This window comes from Lissotriton helveticus, chromosome 6, assembly GCF_964261635.1.
Source record: "Lissotriton helveticus chromosome 6, aLisHel1.1, whole genome shotgun sequence".
NCBI classification, from domain to species: Eukaryota; Metazoa; Chordata; class Amphibia; order Caudata; family Salamandridae; genus Lissotriton; species Lissotriton helveticus.
Window position 1 is genome coordinate 1493052324 of NC_136067.1, and position 20609 is coordinate 1493072932.

General features: G+C 47.2%; 1 protein-coding gene across 2 annotated transcripts in view; it reads left to right on the forward strand.

Moving 5' to 3' along the window:
* XPO1 (exportin 1) overlaps positions 1-20609 on the forward strand; it is a 960241-nt gene that overhangs the window by 230518 nt on the left and 709114 nt on the right. For both annotated transcript variants that reach the window (XR_013596235.1, XM_078649290.1), the window contains exons 5-6: positions 17848-17909; positions 18008-18052. Coding sequence is in view for 1 of the 2 variants with exons in the window: in XM_078649290.1 (XP_078505416.1) it covers positions 17848-17909; positions 18008-18052 (107 nt within the window). In the remaining variant the exon portion in view is untranslated. The remainder of the gene's footprint in view (positions 1-17847; positions 17910-18007; positions 18053-20609) is intronic.

Genomic DNA, 20609 nt, shown 5'->3' on the forward strand with positions numbered 1-20609 from the left:
ATAGAGCTATGGATGGATGGATGGGTATAGAGCTATGGATGGATGGGTATAGAGCTATGGATGGATGGGTATAGAGCTATGGATGGATGGGTATAGAGCTATGGATGGATGGGTATAGAGCTATGGATGGATGGGTATAGAGCTATGGATGGATGGGTATAGAGCTATGGATGGATGGGTATAGAGCTATGGATGGATGGGTATAGAGCTATGGATGGATGGGTATAGAGCTATGGATGGATGGGTATAGAGCTATGGATGGATGGGTATAGAGCTATGGATGGATGGGTATAGAGCTATGGATGGATGGGTATAGAGCTATGGATGGATGGGTATAGAGCTATGGATGGATGGATGGGTATAGAGCTATGGATGGATGGATGGGTATAGAGCTATGGATGGATGGATGGATGGATGGGTAGGGAGCGATGGATGGGTATAGAGCTATGGATGGATGGATATAGAGCTATGGATGGATGGATGGATGGATGGGTGGGTATAGAGCTATGGATGGATGGGTATAGAGCTATGGATGGATGGATGGATGGATGGATGGATGGGTATAGAGCTATGGATGGATGGATGGATGGGTATAGAGCTATGGATGGATGGGTATAGAGCTATGGATGGATGGATGGGTGGGTAGGGAGCTATGGATGGATGGGTGGGTAGGGAGCTATGGATGGATGGGTGGGTAGGGAGCTATGGATGGATGGGTGGGTAGGGAACTATGGATGGATGGGTGGGTAGGGAACTATGGATGGATGGGTGGGTAGGGAACTATGGATGGATGGATGGATGGGTGGGTAGGGAGCTATGGATGGATGGGTGGGTAGGGAGCGATGGATGGATGGATGGATGGATGGATGGATGGATGGATGGATGGGTAGGGAGGGATGGATGGATGGATGGATGGGGAGCTATGGATGGATGGGGAGCGATGGATGGATGGATAGCTATGGATGGATGGATGGAGAGCTATGGATGGGTAGGGAGCTATGGATGGATGGGTAGGGAGCTATGGATGGATGGGTAGGGAGCTATGGATGGATGGGTAGGGAGCTATGGATGGATGGGTAGGGAGCTATGGATGGATGGATGGATGGGTAGGGAGCTATGGATGGATGGGTAGGGAGCTATGGATGGATGGGTAGGGAGCTATGGATGGATGGGTGGGTAGGGAGCTATGGATGGATGGGTGGGTAGGGAGCTATGGATGGATGGATGGGTAGGGAGCTATGGATGGATGGATGGGTAGGGAGCTATGGATGGATGGGTAGGGAGCTATGGATGGATGGATGGGGAGCTATGGATGGATGGGTAGGGAGCTATGGATGGATGGGTAGGGAGCTATGGATGGATGGGTAGGGAGCTATGGATGGATGGGTAGGGAGCTATGGATGGATGGATGGATGGATGGGTAGGGAGCTATGGATGGGTAGGGAGCTATGGATGGATGGGTAGGGAGCTATGGATGGATGGGTAGGGAGCTATGGATGGATGGGGAGCTATGGATGGATGGGTAGGGAGCTATGGATGGATGGGTAGGGAGCTATGGATGGATGGGTAGGGAGCTATGGATGGGGAGCTATGGATGGATGGGTAGGGAGCTATGGATGGATGGGTAGGGAGCTATGGATGGATGGGGAGCTATGGATGGATGGGTAGGGAGCTATGGATGGATGGGTAGGGAGCTATGGATGGATGGATGGATGGATGGATGGATGGATGGATGGATGGATGGATGGGTAGGGAGCGATGGATGGGTAGGGAGCGATGGATGGATGGATGGGTAGGGAGCGATGGATGGATGGATGGGTAGGGAGCGATGGATGGATGGATGGGTAGGGAGCGATGGATGGATGGATGGATGGGTAGGGAGCGATGGATGGATGGATGGATGGGTAGGGAGCGATGGATGGATGGATGGATGGGTAGGGAGCGATGGATGGATGGATGGATGGATGGATGGATGGGTAGGGAGCGATGGATGGATGGATGGATGGGTAGGGAGCGATGGATGGATGGATGGATGGATGGATGGATGGATGGATGGGTAGGGAGCGATGGATGGATGGGTAGGGAGCGATGGATGGATGGGTAGGGAGCGATGGATGGATGGGTAGGGAGCGATGGATGGATGGGTAGGGAGCTATGGATGGATGGGTAGGGAGCTATGGATGGATGGATGGGTAGGGAGCTATGGATGGATGGATGGGTAGGGAGCTATGGATGGATGGATGGATGGATGGATGGATGGATGGATGGGTAGGGAGCTATGGATGGATGGATAGGGAGCTATGGATGGATGGATAGGGAGCTATGGATGGATGGATAGGGAGCTATGGATGGATGGATAGGGAGCTATGGATGGATGGGTAGGGAGCTATGGATGGATGGATGGATGGGTAGGGAGCTATGGATGGATGGATGGATGGATGGATGGGTAGGGAGCTATGGATGGATGGATGGATGGATGGGTAGGGAGCTATGGATGGATGGATGGATGGATGGGTAGGGAGCGATGGATGGATGGATGGATGGATGGATGGATGGATGGATGGATGGGTAGGGAGCTATGGATGGATGGATGGATGGATGGGTAGGGAGCTATGGATGGATGGATGGATGGATGGGTAGGGAGCTATGGATGGATGGGTAGGGAGCTATGGATGGATGGATGGGTAGGGAGCTATGGATGGATGGATGGATGGATGGATGGGTAGGGAGCGATGGATGGATGGATGGATGGATGGATGGATGGGTAGGGAGCTATGGATGGATGGATGGATGGGTAGGGAGCTATGGATGGATGGATGGATGGGTAGGGAGCTATGGATGGATGGGTAGGGAGCTATGGATGGATGGATGGGTAGGGAGCTATGGATGGATGGATGGATGGATGGGTAGGGAGCTATGGATGGATGGATGGATGGGTAGGGAGCTATGGATGGATGGATGGATGGATGGGTAGGGAGCTATGGATGGATGGGTAGGGAGCTATGGATGGATGGATGGGTAGGGAGCTATGGATGGATGGATGGATGGATGGATGGATGGGTAGGGAGCTATGGATGGATGGATGGATGGGTAGGGAGCTATGGATGGATGGATGGATGGGTAGGGAGCTATGGATGGATGGATGGATGGATGGATGGATGGGTAGGGAGCTATGGATGGATGGATGGATGGGTAGCGAGCGATGGATGGATGGATGGATGGATGGATGGATGGATGGAGAGCTATGGATGGAGAGCTATGGATGGAGAGCTATGGATGGATGGATGGATGGGTAGGGAGCTATGGATGGATGGATGGATGGGGAGCTATGGATGGATGGATGGGTAGGGAGCTATGGATGGGTGGATGGGTAGGGAGCTATGGATGGATGGATGGATGGATGGGTAGGGAGCTATGGATGGGTAGGGAGCTATGGATGGATGGATGGATGGATGGATGGGTAGGGAGCTATGGATGGATGGATGGGTAGGGAGCTATGGATGGATGGATGGATGGGTAGGGAGCTATGGATGGATGGATGGGTAGGGAGCTATGGATGGATGGATGGATGGGTAGGGAGCTATGGATGGGGAGCTATGGATGGATGGATGGGTAGGGAGCTATGGATGGATGGATGGGTAGGGAGCTATGGATGGGTAGGGAGCTATGGATGGATGGATGGATGGATGGATGGATGGATGGATGGATGGATGGGTAGGGAGCTATGGATGGATGGATGGATGGATGGATGGGTAGGGAGCTATGGATGGATGGGTAGGGAGCTATGGATGGATAGGGAGCTATGGATGGATGGGTGGGTAGGGAGCTATGGATGGATAGGGAGCTATGGATGGATGGATGGATAGGGAGCTATGGATGGATAGATAGGGAGCTATGGATGGATGGATGGATAGGGAGCTATGGATGGATAGGGAGCTATGGATGGATGGATGGATGGATGGATGGATGGATGGATGGATGGATGGATGGATGGATGGATGGATAGGGAGCTATGGATGGATGGATGGATAGGGAGCTATGGATGGATAGGGAGCTATGGATGGATAGGGAGCTATGGATGGATAGGGAGCTATGGATGGATAGGGAGCTATGGATGGGTAGGGAGCTATGGATGGATGGGTAGGGAGCTATGGATGGATGGGTAGGGAGCTATGGATGGATGGGTAGGGAGCTATGGATGGATGGGTAGGGAGCTATGGATGGATGGGTAGGGAGCTATGGATGGATGGGTAGGGAGCTATGGATGGATGGGTAGGGAGCTATGGATGGATGGGTAGGGAGCTATGGATGGATGGGTAGGGAGCTATGGATGGATGGGTAGGGAGCTATGGATGGATGGATGGGTAGGGAGCTATGGATGGATGGATGGGTAGGGAGCTATGGATGGATGGATGGGTAGGGAGCTATGGATGGATGGATGGGTAGGGAGCTATGGATGGATGGATGGATGGGTAGGGAGCTATGGATGGATGGATGGATGGGTAGGGAGCTATGGATGGATGGATGGATGGATGGGTAGGGAGCTATGGATGGATGGATGGATGGGTAGGGAGCTATGGATGGATGGGTAGGGAGCTATGGATGGATGGGTAGGGAGCTATGGATGGATGGATGGATGGGTAGGGAGCTATGGATGGATGGATGGATGGATGGGTAGGGAGCTATGGATGGATGGATGGGTAGGGAGCTATGGATGGATGGGTAGGGAGCTATGGATGGATGGGTAGGGAGCTATGGATGGATGGATGGGTAGGGAGCTATGGATGGATGGATGGATGGATGGATGGGTAGGGAGCTATGGATGGATGGGTAGGGAGCTATGGATGGATGGATGGATGGATGGATGGGTAGGGAGCTATGGATGGATGGATGGATGGATGGATGGGTAGGGAGCTATGGATGGATGGATGGATGGATGGGTAGCGAGCGATGGATGGATGGATGGATGGATGGATGGATGGATGGAGAGCTATGGATGGAGAGCTATGGATGGAGAGCTATGGATGGATGGATGGATGGGTAGGGAGCTATGGATGGATGGATGGATGGATGGATGGATGGATGGATGGGGAGCTATGGATGGATGGATGGATGGGTAGGGAGCTATGGATGGGTAGCTATGGATGGATGGATGGGTAGGGAGCTATGGATGGATGGGTAGGGAGCTATGGATGGATGGGTAGGGAGCTATGGATGGATGGGTAGGGAGCTATGGATGGATGGGTAGGGAGCTATGGATGGATGGGTAGGGAGCTATGGATGGATGGGTAGGTAGGGAGCTATGGATGGATGGGTAGGTAGGGAGCTATGGATGGATGGGTGGGTAGGGAGCGATGGATGGGTGGGTAGGGAGCGATGGATGGGTGGGTAGGGAGCGATGGATGGGTGGGTAGGGAGCGATGGATGGATGGGTAGGGAGCTATGGATGGATGGATGGATGGATGGATGGATGGGGAGGGAGGGAGGGATGGATGGATGGATGGGGAGCTATGGATGGGTAGGGAGCTATGGATGGGTATAGAGCTATGGATGGGTATAGAGCTATGGATGGGTATAGAGCTATGGATGGGTATAGAGCTATGGATGGATGGGTATAGAGCTATGGATGGATGGGTATAGAGCTATGGATGGATGGGTATAGAGCTATGGATGGATGGGTATAGAGCTATGGATGGATGGGTATAGAGCTATGGATGGATGGGTATAGAGCTATGGATGGATGGGTATAGAGCTATGGATGGATGGGTATAGAGCTATGGATGGATGGGTATAGAGCTATGGATGGATGGGTATAGAGCTATGGATGGATGGGTATAGAGCTATGGATGGATGGGTATAGAGCTATGGATGGATGGGTATAGAGCTATGGATGGATGGGTATAGAGCTATGGATGGATGGGTATAGAGCTATGGATGGATGGGTATAGAGCTATGGATGGATGGGTATAGAGCTATGGATGGATGGGTATAGAGCTATGGATGGATGGGTATAGAGCTATGGATGGATGGGTATAGAGCTATGGATGGATGGGTATAGAGCTATGGATGGATGGGTATAGAGCTATGGATGGATGGGTATAGAGCTATGGATGGATGGGTATAGAGCTATGGATGGATGGGTATAGAGCGATGGATGGATGGGTATAGAGGGATGGATGGGTATAGAGCGATGGATGGATGGGTATAGAGCGATGGATGGATGGGTATAGAGCGATGGATGGATGGGTATAGAGCTACGGATGGATGGGGTATAGAGCTACGGATGGATGGGTATAGAGCTACGGATGGATGGGTATAGAGCGATGGATGGATGGGTATAGAGCGATGGATGGATGGGTATAGAGCGATGGATGGATGGGTATAGAGCGATGGATGGATGGGTATAGAGCGATGGATGGGTATAGAGGGATGGATGGGTATAGAGGGATGGATGGGTATAGAGGGATGGATGGATGGGTATAGAGGTATGGATGGATGGATGGATGGGTATAGAGCGATGGATGGATGGATGGGTATAGAGCGATGGATGGATGGGTATAGAGCGATGGATGGATGGGTATAGAGCGATGGATGGATGGGTATAGAGCGATGGATGGATGGGTATAGAGCGATGGATGGATGGGTATAGAGCGATGGATGGATGGGTATAGAGCGATGGATGGGTATAGAGCGATGGATGGATGGGTATAGAGCGATGGATGGATGGGTATAGAGCGATGGATGGATGGGTATAGAGCGATGGATGGATGGGTATAGAGCGATGGATGGATGGGTATAGAGGGATGGATGGGTATAGAGCGATGGATGGATGGGTATAGAGCGATGGATGGATGGGTATAGAGCTATGGATGGATGGGTATAGAGCTATGGATGGATGGGTATAGAGCTATGGATGGATGGGTATAGAGCTATGGATGGATGGATGGATGGGTATAGAGCTATGGATGGATGGATGGGTATAGAGCTATGGATGGATGGATGGGTATAGAGCTATGGGTGGATGGGTATAGAGCTATGGGTGGATGGGTATAGAGCTATGGGTGGATGGGTATAGAGCTATGGGTGGATGGGTATAGAGCTATGGGTGGATGGGTATAGAGCTATGGGTGGATGGGTATAGAGCTATGGGTGGATGGGTATAGAGCTATGGATGGATGGGTATAGAGCTATGGATGGATGGATGGGTATAGAGCTATGGATGGATGGGTATAGAGCTATGGATGGATGGGTATAGAGCTATGGATGGATGGGTATAGAGCTATGGATGGATGGATGGGTATAGAGCGATGGATGGATGGATGGGTATAGAGCGATGGATGGATGGATGGGTATAGAGCGATGGATGGATGGATGGGTATAGAGCGATGGATGGGTATAGAGAGATGGATGGATGGGTATAGAGAGATGGATGGATGGATGGATGGGTATAGAGCGATGGATGGATGGATGGGTATAGAGCGATGGATGGATGGATGGGTATAGAGCGATGGATGGATGGATGGGTATAGAGCGATGGATGGATGGATGGGTATAGAGCGATGGATGGATGGATGGGTATAGAGCGATGGATGGATGGATGGGTATAGAGGGATGGATGGATGGGTATAGAGGGATGGATGGATGGGTATAGAGCGCTGGATGGATGGGTATAGAGCGCTGGATGGATGGGTATAGAGCGATGGATGGATGGATGGGTATAGAGCTATGGATGGGTATAGAGCTATGGATGGATGGATGGATGGATGGGTATAGAGCTATGGATGGATGGGTATAGAGCTATGGATGGATGGATGGGTATAGAGCGATGGATGGATGGATGGGTATAGAGCTATGGATGGATGGATGGATGGATGGGTATAGAGCTATGGATGGATGGGTATAGAGCTATGGATGGATGGATGGATGGGTATAGAGCTATGGATGGATGGGTATAGAGCTATGGATGGATGGGTATAGAGCTATGGATGGATGGGTATAGAGCTATGGATGGATGGGTATAGAGCTATGGATGGGTATAGAGCTATGGATGGATGGATGGGTATAGAGCTATGGATGGGTATAGAGGGATGGATGGATGGATGGGTATAGAGCTATGGATGGATGGGTATAGAGCTATGGATGGATGGGTATAGAGCTATGGATGGATGGGTATAGAGCTATGGATGGATGGGTATAGAGCTATGGATGGATGGGTATAGAGCTATGGATGGATGGGTATAGAGCTATGGATGGATGGGTATAGAGCTATGGATGGATGGGTATAGAGCTATGGATGGATGGGTATAGAGCTATGGATGGGTATAGAGCTATGGATGGATGGATGGGTATAGAGCTATGGATGGATGGATGGGTATAGAGCTATGGATGGATGGATGGGTATAGAGCTATGGATGGATGGATGGGTATAGAGCTATGGATGGATGGATGGGTATAGAGCTATGGATGGATGGATGGGTATAGAGCTATGGATGGATGGATGGGTATAGAGCTATGGATGGATGGGTATAGAGCTATGGATGTATGGATGTATGGATGTATGGATGTATAGATGTATGGATGTATGGATGGATGGGTATAGAGCGATGGATGGGTATAGAGCGATGGATGGGTATAGAGCGATGGATGGGTATAGAGCGATGGATGGATGGATATGTATAGAGCTATGGATGGATGGATAGGTATAGAGCTATGGATGGATGGATAGGTATAGAGCTATGGATGGATGGGTATAGAGCTATGGATGGATAGGTAGAGCTATGGATGGATGGATAGGTATAGAGCTATGGATGGATGGATGGATGGATAGGTATAGAGCTATGGATGGATGGGTAGGTATAGAGCTATGGATGGATGGATGGGTATAGAGCTATGGATGGATGGGTATAGAGCTATGGATGGGTATAGAGCGATGGATGGATGGATGGATGGGTATAGAGCTATGGATGGGTATAGAGCGATGGATGGATGGGTATAGAGCTATGGATGGATGGATGGATGGATGGATGGGTATAGAGCTATGGATGGGTATAGAGCGATGGATGGATGGGTATAGAGCTATGGATGGATGGATGGGTATAGAGCTATGGATGGGTATAGAGCGATGGATGGATGGGTATAGAGCTATGGATGGATGGATGGGTATAGAGCTATGGATGGGTATAGAGCGATGGATGGATATAGAGCGATGGATGGATGGATGGGTATAGAGCTATGGATGGATGGGTATAGAGCGATGGATGGGTATCGATGGATGGATGGGTATAGAGCGATGGATGGATGGGTATAGAGCGATGGATGGATGGGTATAGAGCTATGGATGGATGGGTATAGAGCTATGGATGGATGGGTATAGAGCTATGGATGGGTATAGAGCTATGGATGGGTATAGAGCTATGGATGGGTATAGAGCTATGGATGGGTATAGAGCTATGGATGGGTATAGAGCTATGGATGGGTATAGAGCTATGGATGGGTATAGAGCTATGGATGGGTATAGAGCTATGGATGGGTATAGAGCTATGGATGGATGGATGGGTATAGAGCTATGGATGGATGGATGGGTATAGAGCTATGGATGGATGGATGGGTATAGAGCTATGGATGGATGGGTATAGAGCTATGGATGGATGGATGGATGGATGGATGGGTATAGAGCTATGGATGGATGGGTATAGAGCTATGGATGGATGGGTATAGAGCTATCTATGGATGGGTATAGAGCTATGGATGGGTATAGAGCTATGGATGGGTATAGAGCTATGGATGGGTATAGAGCTATGGATGGGTATAGAGCTATGGATGGATGGGTATAGAGCTATGGATGGATGGATGGGTATAGAGCTATGGATGGATGGATGGGTATAGAGCTATGGGTATAGAGCTATGGATGGATGGGTATAGAGCTATGGATGGATGGATGGGTATAGAGCTATGGATGGATGGATGGGTATAGAGCTATGGATGGATGGATGGGTATAGAGCTATGGATGGATGGATGGGTATAGAGCTATGGATGGATGGATGGGTATAGAGCTATGGATGGATGGATGGGTATAGAGCTATGGATGGATGGATGGGTATAGAGCTATGGATGGATGGATGGGTATAGAGCTATGGATGGATATAGAGCTATGGATGAGTATAGAGCTATGGATGGATGAGTATAGAGCTATGGATGGATGAGTATAGAGCTATGGATGGATGAGTATAGAGCTATGGATGGATGGGTATAGAGCTATGGATGGATGGGTATAGAGCTATGGATGGATGGGTATAGAGCTATTGATGGATGGATGGGTATAGAGCTATGGATTGATGGATGGATGGGTATAGAGCTATGGATTGATGGATGGATGGGTATAGAGCTATGGATTGATGGATGGATGGATGGATGGGTATAGAGCTATGGATGGATGGGTATAGAGCTATGGATGGATGGGTATAGAGCTATGGATGGATGGATGGGTATAGAGCTATGGATGGATGGGTATAGAGCTATGGATGGATGGATGGGTATAGAGCTATGGATGGATGGGTATAGAGCTATGGATGGATGGGTATAGAGCTATGGATGGATGGATATAGAGCTATGGATGGATGGGTATAGAGCTATGGATGGATGGATGGATGGGTATAGAGCTATGGATGGGTATAGAGCTATGGATGGATGGATGGGTATAGAGCTATGGATGGATGGATGGGTATAGAGCTATGGATGGATGGATGGGTATAGAGCTATGGATGGATGGATGGGTATAGAGCTATGGATGGATGGATGGGTATAGAGCTATGGATGATGGGTGGATGGATGGGTATAGAGCTATGGATGGATGGGTATAGAGCTATGGATGGATGGATATAGAGCTATGGATGGATGGGTATAGAGCTATGGATGGATGGATGGATGGGTATAGAGCTATGGATGGGTATAGAGCTATGGATGGATGGATGGGTATAGAGCTATGGATGGATGGATGGGTATAGAGCTATGGATGGATGGATGGATGGGTATAGAGCTATGGATGGATGGATGGGTATAGAGCTATGGATGGATGGATGGGTATAGAGCTATGGATGATGGGTGGATGGGTATAGAGCTATGGATGGATGGATGGGTATAGAGCTATGGATGGATGGGTATAGAGCTATGGATGGATGGGTATAGAGCTATGGATTGATGGGTATAGAGCTATGGATTGATGGATGGATGGATGGGTATAGAGCTATGGATGGATGGGTATAGAGCTATGGATGGATGGATATAGAGCTATGGATGGATGGGTATAGAGCTATGGATGGATGGATGGATGGGTATAGAGCTATGGATGGGTATAGAGCTATGGATGGATGGATGGATGGGTATAGAGCTATGGATGGATGGATGGGTATAGAGCTATGGATGGATGGATGGGTATAGAGCTATGGATGGATGGGTATAGAGCTATGGATGGATGGATGGGTATAGAGCTATGGATGGATGGATGGGTATAGAGCTATGGATGGATGGGTATAGAGCTATGGATGATGGGTATAGAGCTATGGATGATGGGTGGATGGGTATAGAGCTATGGATGGATGGATGGATATAGAGCTATGGATGGATGGGTATAGAGCTATGGATGGATGGATGGGTATAGAGCTATGGATGGATGGATGGGTATAGAGCTATGGATGGATGGGTATAGAGCTATGGATGGATGGGTATAGAGCTATGGATGGGTATAGAGCTATGGATGGATGGGTATAGAGCTATGGATGGATGGGTATAGAGCGATGGATGGGTGGGTATAGAGCGATGGATGGGTGGGTATAGAGCGATGGATGGATGGGTGGGTATAGAGCTATGGATGGATGGATGGGTATAGAGCTATGGATGGATGGGTATAGAGCTATGGATGGGTATAGAGCTATGGATGGATGGGTATAGAGCTATGGATGGATGGGTATAGAGCTATGGATGGATGGGTATAGAGCTATGGATGGATGGGTATAGAGCTATGGATGGATGGGTATAGAGCTATGGATGGATGGGTATAGAGCTATGGATGGATGGGTATAGAGCTATGGATGGATGGGTATAGAGCTATGGATGGATGGGTATAGAGCTATGGATGGATGGGTATAGAGCTATGGATGGATGGGTATAGAGCTATGGATGGATGGGTATAGAGCTATGGATGGATGGGTATAGAGCTATGGATGGATGGATGGGTATAGAGCTATGGATGGATGGGTATAGAGCTATGGATGGATGGGTATAGATCAATGGATGGGTGGGTATAGAGCTATGGATGGATGGGTATAGAGCTATGGATGGATGGATGGATGGATGGGTTTAGAGCTATGGATGGATGGATGGGTATAGAGCTATGGATGGATGGATGGGTATAGAGCTATGGATGGATGGATGGGTATAGAGCTATGGATGGATGGATGGGTATAGAGCTATGGATGGATGGATGGGTATAGAGCTATGGATGGATGGATGGGTATAGAGCTATGGGTGGATGGGTATAGAGCTATGGGTGGATGGGTATAGAGCTATGGGTGGATGGGTATAGAGCTATGGGTGGATGGGTATAGAGCTATGGGTGGATGGGTATAGAGCTATGGGTGGATGGGTATAGAGCGATGGATGGATGGGTATAGAGCTATGGATGGATGGATGGGTATAGAGCTATGGATGGATGGATGGGTATAGAGCTATGGATGGGTATAGAGCTATGGATGGATGGGTATAGAGCGATGGATGGGTATAGAGCGATGGATGGGTATAGAGCGATGGATGGGTATAGAGCGATGGATGGGTATAGAGCGATGGATGGATGGGTATAGAGCGATGGATGGATGGGTATAGAGCGATGGATGGGTATAGAGCGATGGATGGGTATAGAGCGATGGATGGATGGGTATAGAGCTATGGATGGATGGGTATAGAGCTATGGATGGATGGGTATAGAGCTATGGATGGATGGGTATAGAGCTATGGATGGATGGGTATAGAGCTATGGATGGATGGATGGGTATAGAGCTATGGATGGATGGGTATAGAGCTATGGATGGATGGGTATAGAGCTATGGATGGATGGGTATAGAGCTATGGATGGATGGATGGATGGGTATAGAGCTATGGATGGATGGATGGGTATAAAGCTATGGATGGATGGGTATAGAGCTATGGATGGATGGATGGATGGGTATAGAGCTATGGATGGATGGGTATAGAGCTATGGATGGATGGATGGGTATAGAGCTATGGATGGATGGATGGGTATAAAGCTATGGATGGATGGGTATAGAGCTATGGATGGATGGATGGATGGGTATAGAGCTATGGATGGATGGATGGGTATAGAGCTATGGATGGATGGATGGATGGGTATAGAGCTATGGATGGATGGATGGGTATAGAGCTATGGATGGATGGATGGGTATAGAGCTATGGATGGATGGATGGGTATAGAGCTATGGATGGATGGATGGGTATAGAGCTATGGATGGATGGGTATAGAGCTATGGATGGATGGGTATAGAGCTATGGATGGATGGGTATAGAGCTATGGATGGATGGGTATAGAGCTATGGATGGATGGGTATAGAGCTATGGATGGATGGGTATAGAGCTATGGATGGATGGGTATAGAGCTATGGATGGATGGGTATAGAGCTATGGATGGATGGGTATAGAGCTATGGATGGATGGGTATAGAGCGATGGATGGATGGGTATAGAGCTATGGATGGATGGGTATAGAGCTATGGATGGATGGATGGGTATAGAGCTATGGATGGATGGATGGATGGGTATAGAGCTATGGATGGATGGATGGGTATAGAGCTATGGATGGATGGATGGATGGATGGGTATAGAGCTATGCATGGATGGATGGGTATAGAGCTATGGATGGATGGATGGGTATAGAGCTATGGATGGATGGGTATAGAGCTATGGATGGATGGATGGGTATAGAGCTATGGATGGGTATAGAGCTATGGATGGATGGGTGGATGGGTATAGAGCTATGGATGGATGGATGGATGGATGGGTATAGAGCTATGGATGGATGGATGGATGGGTATAGAGCTATGGATGGATGGATGGATGGGTATAGAGCTATGGATGGATGGATGGATGGGTATAGAGCTATGGATGGATGGATGGATGGATGGGTATAGAGCTATGGATGGATGGATGGGTATAGAGCTATGGATGGATGGATGGGTATAGAGCTATGGATGGATGGATGGGTATAGAGCTATGGATGGATGGATGGGTATAGAGCTATGGATGGATGGGTATAGAGCTATGGATGGATGGGTATAGAGCTATGGATGGATGGGTATAGAGCTATGGATGGATGGGTATAGAGCTATGGATGGATGGGTATAGAGCGATGGATGGATGGGTATAGAGCGATGGATGGATGGGTATAGAGCGATGGATGGATGGGTATAGAGCGATGGATGGATGGGTATAGAGCGATGGATGGATGGGTATAGAGCGATGGATGGATGGGTATAGAGCGATGGATGGATGGGTATAGAGCGATGGATGGATGGATGGGTATGTATGTGATGGATGGATGGGTATAGAGCTGATGGATGGGTATGTATGTGATGGATGTGAATTAAAACGCATGCTTTTGCATTATCGAATGATGTCAAAGAATGCCTGATAACTCACAAGGCATCTTGTTTAGCGCTGTAATTTGGGTGCTTATCAAATCTTCTGTTCTTAACCACAGTCTACTAGCAATTAGCCCACGACTGCTGAATGAAGAGCACAGTGGTTATGGTTTGCGTTTAATCCCCACTATTACCTCAAGACAAAATTCAAGCATGCACAGGATCACGTCTTGGTGTGATTTGATGATTTGTGTTGTGGTTTTTTTTTTGTATCTCTTTTACAGATTCATATGTTCAGAAATTCTGGAGACACATTGGTAACCATGAGTTAATTCTTTGTTACACCACTGGTTAGGGTGCGCCTTAACGTTCGCATACCGCAGTGGTGTCCTGGTCCTGAAGAATGCCTTGCCAATAGAGAAGTGGAGAAGTGTGGCTCAATGGTTAGAGTGGCAGACCCTGATGCAGAGGTCTAGCCCGGGACCAGGGTTCAATTCCCCGCCTCGGCGGGTCTTGGGCTCAAAATTCCACGGACCTGATAATTCTCGCCTCGGTGCCTATTCCAATCATGGAGTCCCACTCTGCAACTCTGGGCAATAGCTTGCTTAATCTCCACAACGGCCCCCACAACGCTAAGGATGCCTGGCCTCCACCTTGGGGGTGCCCAGTAGTGGACACCTCACAGGGAAAGCCAGGATGGGTTCCACAGTGGTGTTCGTACAAGCACCTTGAGACCCTTGTGGGTGAGTAGTGCGCTCTACAAGTATCAATTTACAATTTACAATTTTTACAATTTACAATTGCAACAAAAGGCAGAAACATCTTGACCCTACACTTAATCACATACTAGGATGTCCCTGGTCAATTTAACCAGTCTAAAAACATCCGCTACCCTGATTTTTAGCTGTGCCAGGTTTTCAAACCAATACAAATGTTTTGGGTTAAACTGTGCTACTTTTCAAACAACTTTTTCACTCGCATTTTCACAAAAAACCTGCTCCGCTCTAGACGGGCGTAGTAGCACACCAGAGAGGCACTGGGCCCCTCTGGTGGGAACCCAATGATGAAGCATGTCACCAACTAGGTTGGTGAGTGAGGGTTCTTTTCAATCCTAGAGTGATTTCTCCTGCTGGCTCTTCTGTCAGGTAGCACTCTTGTTTATTTGCTATATCCCAGAGGGACCAAGAGTGGTTCAATTTGTTTCCTTCTCGTTGTTAATATATATCTATATCCACCACAACCATCCCCACCTGATGATGCAGCTGCATATCTGGATTTAATCACGGGCAACAACTTTACACCAGGACCCCCTTCTATAAAGTTATATTAAGGATGATTTTCTTTTCGAAACTTCATCTCATGCCTAAAGGAGGGCAGGTGACCTTTTTAAAGACACTGTCAAAGCTAGAATCATAACACCAGGCATTGACAAATATAAGGTAGCCTCATCAGCTCCTATGTATATTAAAGGTCCGTTAACCCCAGACTCTGGTAGTTTCTAACGCAAGGAACAGGGCTAACTCCCAAACATCAGGAGCCGCACAACCGTCAGAGAAAGAATCTATACTAATACATGCTCCTGAGATGCATATTGCTGCACAAGTAGCTAATCATTGGAGTACAGCAAAGTTCTATTAGCTAGTTATGACTGAGCTCACTGGGACTAAATGGAGGGGCTACTACAACACCTCCCAGAAGAGCAGAGGAAAAGAGGACCGTTAATTGTTAACGAGGGAAAACCCATTACCAATAAGTAAATTAAATGTGCATTAGAGGTAGCTGACACTGCTGCCAAAGGTGTAAATACTAGTATCCGCTTAAGTAGGCATGCAGGCTCTGTCTTTCAGGATTCAAGCCTGAGGTACAAAAAGCTTTTCTAAATCTACCTTTTGATAAGGAACAACTTTTCAGACCAAGTGCATACAGTTTTAAAGAGGCTGTCAAAACACTTTCACTATCCACAAATAAGACACTGGGTCATGCACCCAGATGTTCGCTCATTTTCCCAGCACTCACTGTTTTTGAAAAATGGTTGCTTTCTAAGGCAGATGACGCTCACCTTGTATCACAACTTTATTGTTTAATTAGATAGGCTCCTTCTCCTCAGAAGTCACTGAATCAAGAGGTGGGAATTGGAGTTAGAGCTCACCCTTTCGCAGCATGAGTGGGAGGACATCTACTTCAAGGCTAAACATAAGGCGTGTATTGTGGCCAGTGTAGAAACCGCCACCAAGATAGCAACATATTGGTACTACACCTCTTCCCGTCTGCACACAGCAACCCGTCAAAAGATCCCTTATGCTGGTGAGCGGTCTACCGGGCACGCTGTCCCACGTTCTGTGGAAATTTGTCCCTGTCTGCAGGCCATTTGGGTGCAGGTACTAAGACATCGATACCCACTTCGAAACAGAATTGCCTCGATTCACTGCATACTTTCTACTGGGTTTACCAAACGCCCTCATTTTTTCCCTCAGATCACTTGGAGGCCACCAAATAGCATTATCCTTGGGGGCGTCCCTTCAAAACATTATCACACATTAGGGTTCCATCTGCCATCCAACATACACAGGGTGGCTGCATTGCATGTGGCACTTGCTTGGGAAGGAGAGGAGGATTTCACTTTTGCTCATTAATAAGGACTCTTCATTCTCTAAGCTGTGGAAACCCGTCTTATCGCTACTGTCCTCCGAGTTTACTGAAATTTCCTTCCCTAAATATTTGAAGTTGTTGCGCCTTACTGAACAGGAGGTGAGGAACTCTAATAACGAAGCATAACTAACCTGGATAGATGCAAAGCTGAGGGAGACAGAGGAAAGGGGGACTCGGGGTGGGGGGGGTAGACGCTGGGGTTGTTAATCATGCACTTTATAGCTCTTCCCACTCTGTGGGAGGTCAGGTCGTAATTTTGTCTATTGCTGTTTGTGGTTTCTACTAAACTCAATAAAGAAACTTTAAACCTATAGAGGCTGTCCATTTGTTTCCAGTTTGAAAGGGAAAATCTTCTTTCTAAAGGCCTACATTTTTCAAAGTGATTGAGGATTCCACATGAGTGGGACAGTTCAGTGCTTATCATTTCAATGGAATGTCCCCTGGAGGTGTACTAGGATTACAGGCAAGCAACTTTGACTTATTGTTTTGGCGTGATGACTAAATTTGTTCAAAATGTCCTAATTCTTATGGGTAATTGTTTTTTCTTTTGTAGGAATAAAAAAGTATGTTGTGGGATTGATAATTAAGACCTCATCTGATGCCTCATCTGTGGAGGTAAATATGCATTCCTTCAATGTTTTTTAATTTTAGAATGTAATACATTTTTCATGTAGCAGGTGAATAATGGGCAGTACTTTATTTTTCTGTTCCAGAAGGAGAAAGTTTACATTGGAAAATTGAACATGATTCTTGTTCAGGTAAGTTTGTTAGTTAACTGCCTTAGATGTTCGCCTTTGCTAGGTAGTTATGTTCTTAGTATTTGTATAGGGGCACAGTTTGTTGGTACTCCGTCACAAGAGTTTTAAGTACTTGGGGACTTACTTGCAAAGGATTTTCTGGTTTCTCAAGCAATAATTTCTTTTGTTACTGTACATGCTTGAATTGTCCATTGTCAGCCTGTGATAATGTTGAAACACCGTCTATGTTCCCTTTGGCAATTAAAGAGGGTGCAGTCACTGTATTATTGATCCTGTAATTTAGTGTAAAATTGTTTACCATTCCTCTGCCATTGTTCGGATACACTGTAATTTTCGTTTTTGTTCATTGCGTAACCCCATAAGCACCATATTTGTTGTGTGAACTTTTGTGTTTAGACATTTGAATGACACAAAATTGCTTAAAAAACGCTTTGTCTTTGGGTATTGTAATTGCATTTATATAGCGCTTACTACCCCTGCCGAGGAGTCAAAGTGCTTTTTCGGCGGGTAGCACGCTACTCCGGGACCCTAGATGATAAGAGTTGAATTAGTTTAGTGAAACATGCAAGTACATTTTAAGTGGTGGATAGGTTAGTTAGTTATTTGGATTTTGAATGATGGCAGAAGGATAGAGGAGGAAAAAAGGTTTGTATTTATATAGCGCTTGTTACCCTGGATGTGGTGTTGAAACATGCTATTCAGGAAGCCCATAAAGGTTTAGTGGTGAATTAATATGGTGAAATATGAAAGTAATTTCAGTGGTGGATATTAGTCAGTTATGTGGAGTGAGAAGGATAGCGGAGGGATAAAAGGGGAAGAAAGGTTTGCATTCATATAGCACTTGTTACCCATAATGGATTTTGAAGCGCTTTTCTGGCGAGTAGCACGCCTCTCCGGAACTCATAAAGCATTAGTGTTGAAAATTAGTACAGGAAAATATGAAGTAATTTGAGTAGTGGATATGTTATTCATTTATTTGGGTAGAGAAGGGTAGGTGACAGGATAGTGAAGGGAAAGAGGTGTGTATTGATATAGTGCTTGCTACCCCTAATGGGGTTTTGAAGCGCAAGTAGCATGCTACTCTGGAACCCATCAGGATTAGTGTTGAGTTAGTATGGTGAAACATGAAAGTAATTTTAGTGGTGGATATGTTAGTCAGTTATTTGGATTGAGAAGGGTTGGGGAGGGGTAGAAAAGGGGGAAGAGTTTAGAAAGGTTTGTTTTGGGGGATCGGTATAGTAAAAGAGGTAAAGATGATGCAAGGAGTAGAGTAGGAGAGAGTCTAGAAAGGGTTATTTTGGGGATCATAGTAGTGGTAAGGGGTTTGGGGTTAAATGAGTGTAGAGGATATATTGAGCGAAGTATAGGCTGAGAAATAGGGAAGTGCATTGGAAATGCTAAATTAGAAGAAAGTGATTAATATATAGATCCATAAATACATTGAAAGTATATAGATGCATAATGGAGGTATGTATATTGGGCAGCATCCCTGGCCAGTCTCGAACAGGCTCCAACAGGCAACTGCCCTTGTCCTCTCTGCCCTTAACAGGCTCAAACAGGCAGCATCCCTGGTCCTCTCCGCCCTTAACAGGCTCAAACAGGCAGCAGCCCTTGTCCTCTCTGCCCTTAACTGAGACGCCCTAAGCCTGGCCTTTTATAGCCCTAGTAAAAAATATCATCCTTGAACCACTATAGCTAGTATATTCAGTGCCCCAATGTCTGGGTAATAGGGCTGCCCCTGTTGCAGGCCTCCTTTTTCTTAGTTTTGCCGCAGTGGGGTCACTGTTAATTTTTAATATGGTTTTGAGCTTTAGTGGGACTAAACAGTGCAGATTCCAGTCAAATCTTTCATCTGCCCCTGATCCCAAGGCCTAATTCTTACGGATTCTACTAACTGCAGATTCCTCACCTTGTGAATATCCTTCGGTGCCGATCTGTATTCAGAAAATTCAGGAACTGTCCTCCGCACACTGGTAGATTGAGCCATGTGACTTCACTTTGTCATTCTTCTCTGGAAGTGACAAACCGCTGCATATAAGCCACCCATGCATGCTAACCTTAGTTCCTTTATTTCTATGCTTTTAGAAAAGATCCTGAGCGCTGCTCCTGCTTTAGTTACCCTGAAGAGATTTTTCTGCCAATTTACTAATATTGCAAGGGATCATCTCACCGTCAAAGAACACATGCCTTAAACCTTGTGGAGACTATCTCAAACCCCGTAACCCCACAAGATGTGTTTCTCGTACTTGTGTTTGACGCAAAACTCTAACATCTGAGATGACTGTGCCAAGGTGTCAACAAAAATTAACTTGAGAACACACAGCTGTAGCTGCACCTGAATACTTCACGCCTGTCCCGCTCCAAGGCTAGATTGCTTAACCCACCCCTCTCCTGAAGTTGTTCCCCCCCATGCATATCCTAAGTTCAAGCAGGATCTGCCCTTTCTAACCACTCTCCTTTTCCAGAGAAGACATGAGGGTGTCACCATGCATCCCGATCTTCCTCCACTGAGCAGCTGATTCCACCTTTGCCTCTAATGCACCCTGGGCTCCATAGG